Source organism: Rhinopithecus bieti, unplaced genomic scaffold (genome assembly GCF_001698545.2).
Source record: "Rhinopithecus bieti isolate Rb0 unplaced genomic scaffold, ASM169854v2 scaffold_42772, whole genome shotgun sequence".
Lineage (NCBI taxonomy): Eukaryota > Metazoa > Chordata > Mammalia > Primates > Cercopithecidae > Rhinopithecus > Rhinopithecus bieti.
The window spans coordinates 2,853,089-2,855,802 of NW_016818842.1; the positions used below are offsets into that span (position 1 = coordinate 2,853,089).

The window sequence follows — 2,714 nt, forward strand, 5'->3', positions numbered from 1 at the left end:
TGAGTCTCACTCTGCCACCCAGGCTGGAGTGCAGTGGCGCAATCTCGGCTCACTGCAACCTCCACCTCCCAGGTTCAAGCCGTTCTCCTGCCTCAGCCTCCTGAGTAGCTGGGATTACAGGCACATGCCACCATGCCGAGCTAATGTTTGTATTTTTAGTTGACACGGGGTTTAGCCATGTTGGCCAGGCTGGTCTTGAACTCCTGGCCTCAAGTGATCCACCTGCCTCAGCCTCCCAAAGTGCTGGGATGACAGGCGTGAGCCACTGCTTCTGGCTTGCAGTCCCTACTTCTGTCCTGCCAAGACCTTCCCAGCACCCTGTCTCTCAGTCCCCTCCTCCTTGCCCCTCCACCGCCCTTACTCTGGGCTGAACCATCCCTCATCCCTGAGCTCCCTCCTTGGGCTCAGTCAAGAACTTGATCCCTGAGCCAGATGAGGGAGTGGATTCCAAGTCTTCTTTAGGCCTCACTCCAGAGTTCAGATTCTCCCAAACTGCCCTCGGGGCTTCCTGAGGTCAGGGCCAAGGCTCCCCTTCCTCAAGGATTCCTCCCCCAATTTCCCTGTCTGCTCCCAGCCACCGATCCCTGGGCAATTTTGCTGGCCAAGATGGCCAGGGCATGGAAGCAAGGGGCATAACAAGAGCCTGTCACCTGGGAGCAGCTCTGAGCCTGCCTGGCCTGGAGAGATAGGCCTCCCATCTCAGGCACAGCCTGGTCTCACCCTGCCACAACCCCTGCAGCCCCCCAGCCATGGGCTCAAGGGAGGATACCACCCAGAATTTCCAGTTGTGCAGTGTACGGGTTCGGACGTAGTCATCAAACATGTCTCGCATCTGGTCAAAACGCTGGTGTGTGATGGGTACCCCTGTGGCAGGCAGCTGCTGCTGGCACAGGCTGAGGGCAGGGCAGGGGTCAGGAGCTGGGGATCAGGCGGCATGGCCCTGGGTCCCAGCACCCGCCTGGACCCTGCCTACTTAATGGCGGCATTGAGCTCCTCAATCTCGTCCCGCAGCTGCTGGGCCTCCTCCTGCAAGCCCGCGCGCTCCTGCTGTAGCATAAGGATGTACTCGGCTGTCTTCTGCAGTGTGGTAGCTTTGCTCACCTGCAGACGCCATCAGGGGGGCTCAGGCAGGTGCTAGAGGCTGCACCCTGTGACCCACTGGGACACTGGGAGGGGAGGAGGCAAGAGTGTCTGGAGCACTCCCCTGCAATTGAGTTTTGGGTGGGGGTGTCCAGAAAGGGGCCCCGTGGTTTTGGGGATGCTAGCCTGGGTCCGGGGCTCACCTTGAGGGTGGGCTGGGCACTGAGTGTGCTCACAAGCCCATGAAGGGTGTCAAACCCCAGCTTGATATTAAAGCGTCGCTTCTGTTCCGCGGAGATGTGTGTGATGCGCCGGTTCTCGGTCTTGGGGAGCAGAGAGTCGGGTGAGCCGAGGAAGGAGCCCGGGAGGGTCTTGGGGTAGCAAACCAATCTTGGGGTGGGGGGATGGTGCCCACCTTGTTGCTGTCTGGACGGCCCCGGCTGAGGATGGGTTGCGGAGGAGAGACACGGACGCTCAGAGTCCCAGGGCCTGGCATGGAGCTGAGGTCCCCTGACAGCCGCCGCTCACTGCCTGTGGTAGGAACAGACAGACCCACAGAAAGACCAACCCCGGGAAAAGAGTCCCCACTGCCCCCTTCCTCTCATCCTAGCACCAGACCCAGTCCCCTTCTTCTTCCTCCTCTTCCCCTCCTCCCGTAGATTCCCCCAATCCCTGCAACCCCTCTCTTTACCGCTGAGCGCTGGGGGTGAGAGCCGCTCCGCTTTGGGGACAAGCAGGGGTCTGGAAGGGGCCAATGTGGCCGGGCCTGGAGGTGGCCGGGGCGGTGTCGGGGCCGGGGTCGGGGGAAGGAATGTGCAGGAGAATTCAGGGACTGTCTCCTGCTGGGGTGGAGAAGGGCGGAGAGTGGGGTTGAAGGCCGTGGGCACAGCCCCACCGCCCAGTGCCTAAGATCTTACCGGGGACCCTGGGGACCGGAGGAGGGTGCTGGATACAAGTGGTGGCTCCAGGGCTTGCTCCGGCTTGGCTGTGCACGGGTGGAACCATGAGGCCGCTGGGGCTGGTCCACCCCCGGCATCTATCAAGACCCCATCCTGCCCCTCCCGAGTCCACACCCCTTTTAGATACGGGGCCCATGTCCCTCATTCCTCACCACTCTGTCCCTTGAACTGGACCTCCCCTTCACCCTCATCTTCTGCTCCCATAACCCCCTGTCCTCCCCACCTCCTGGCCTCCCTCTCCAGGCTTTCCTCTCCCCATTGCTGGCCCTCCCGTCTCACCTGCTGTGAGTAGCTGTGTGAGGCAGGGGTTGTTGCTCCCTGCAGTGGTGGGGGGACTGGCAGTGGCAGGGGCTAAGGTAGGGGGACTGGCTTTCTGTCCCCTAGGGGATGGGGCGGGGGGCTTGCCTCTGGGCATGGAGAAGCAAGGCCCAAAGGCAGGCTCTGAATACCCTGAGGGTAGAAGCTCTATGGGGAAGGGGGTGGGGGCTGGGCTGGGGACAGACTGCGGGGTGGGTGGGAAGGCTGTAGGAGCAGGCAGCGGAGACACTCCTGGGGCAGGAGGGACAGTGGGGAAGGGAAACCTGGGAGAGAAGAGAGGCTCTTCCTGCAGCAAAGCAGTGTGTGGTGCCATGGGAGGGAAGGGAGGTGGGGGGCAGGGCTCCAAGCCTGGCACCT

The 2,714-nt window shown here is 62.1% G+C and overlaps 1 protein-coding gene across 1 annotated transcript in view; it reads right to left on the reverse strand.

Annotated features, from left to right (window-relative positions):
- Positions 1-203: 203 nt before the first annotated feature.
- The window catches only part of MLXIPL (MLX interacting protein like), a 33,841-nt gene continuing 31,330 nt past the window's right edge, over positions 204-2,714 (reverse strand). The window contains exons 8-14 of the mRNA XM_017857595.1: positions 2,319-2,712; positions 1,998-2,065; positions 1,772-1,922; positions 1,496-1,611; positions 1,284-1,403; positions 974-1,101; positions 204-893 (exon numbers count right to left, since the gene is read on the reverse strand). Coding sequence (XP_017713084.1) covers positions 647-893; positions 974-1,101; positions 1,284-1,403; positions 1,496-1,611; positions 1,772-1,922; positions 1,998-2,065; positions 2,319-2,712 — 1,224 coding nt within the window. The 3' untranslated portion in view covers positions 204-646. The remainder of the gene's footprint in view (positions 894-973; positions 1,102-1,283; positions 1,404-1,495; positions 1,612-1,771; positions 1,923-1,997; positions 2,066-2,318; positions 2,713-2,714) is intronic.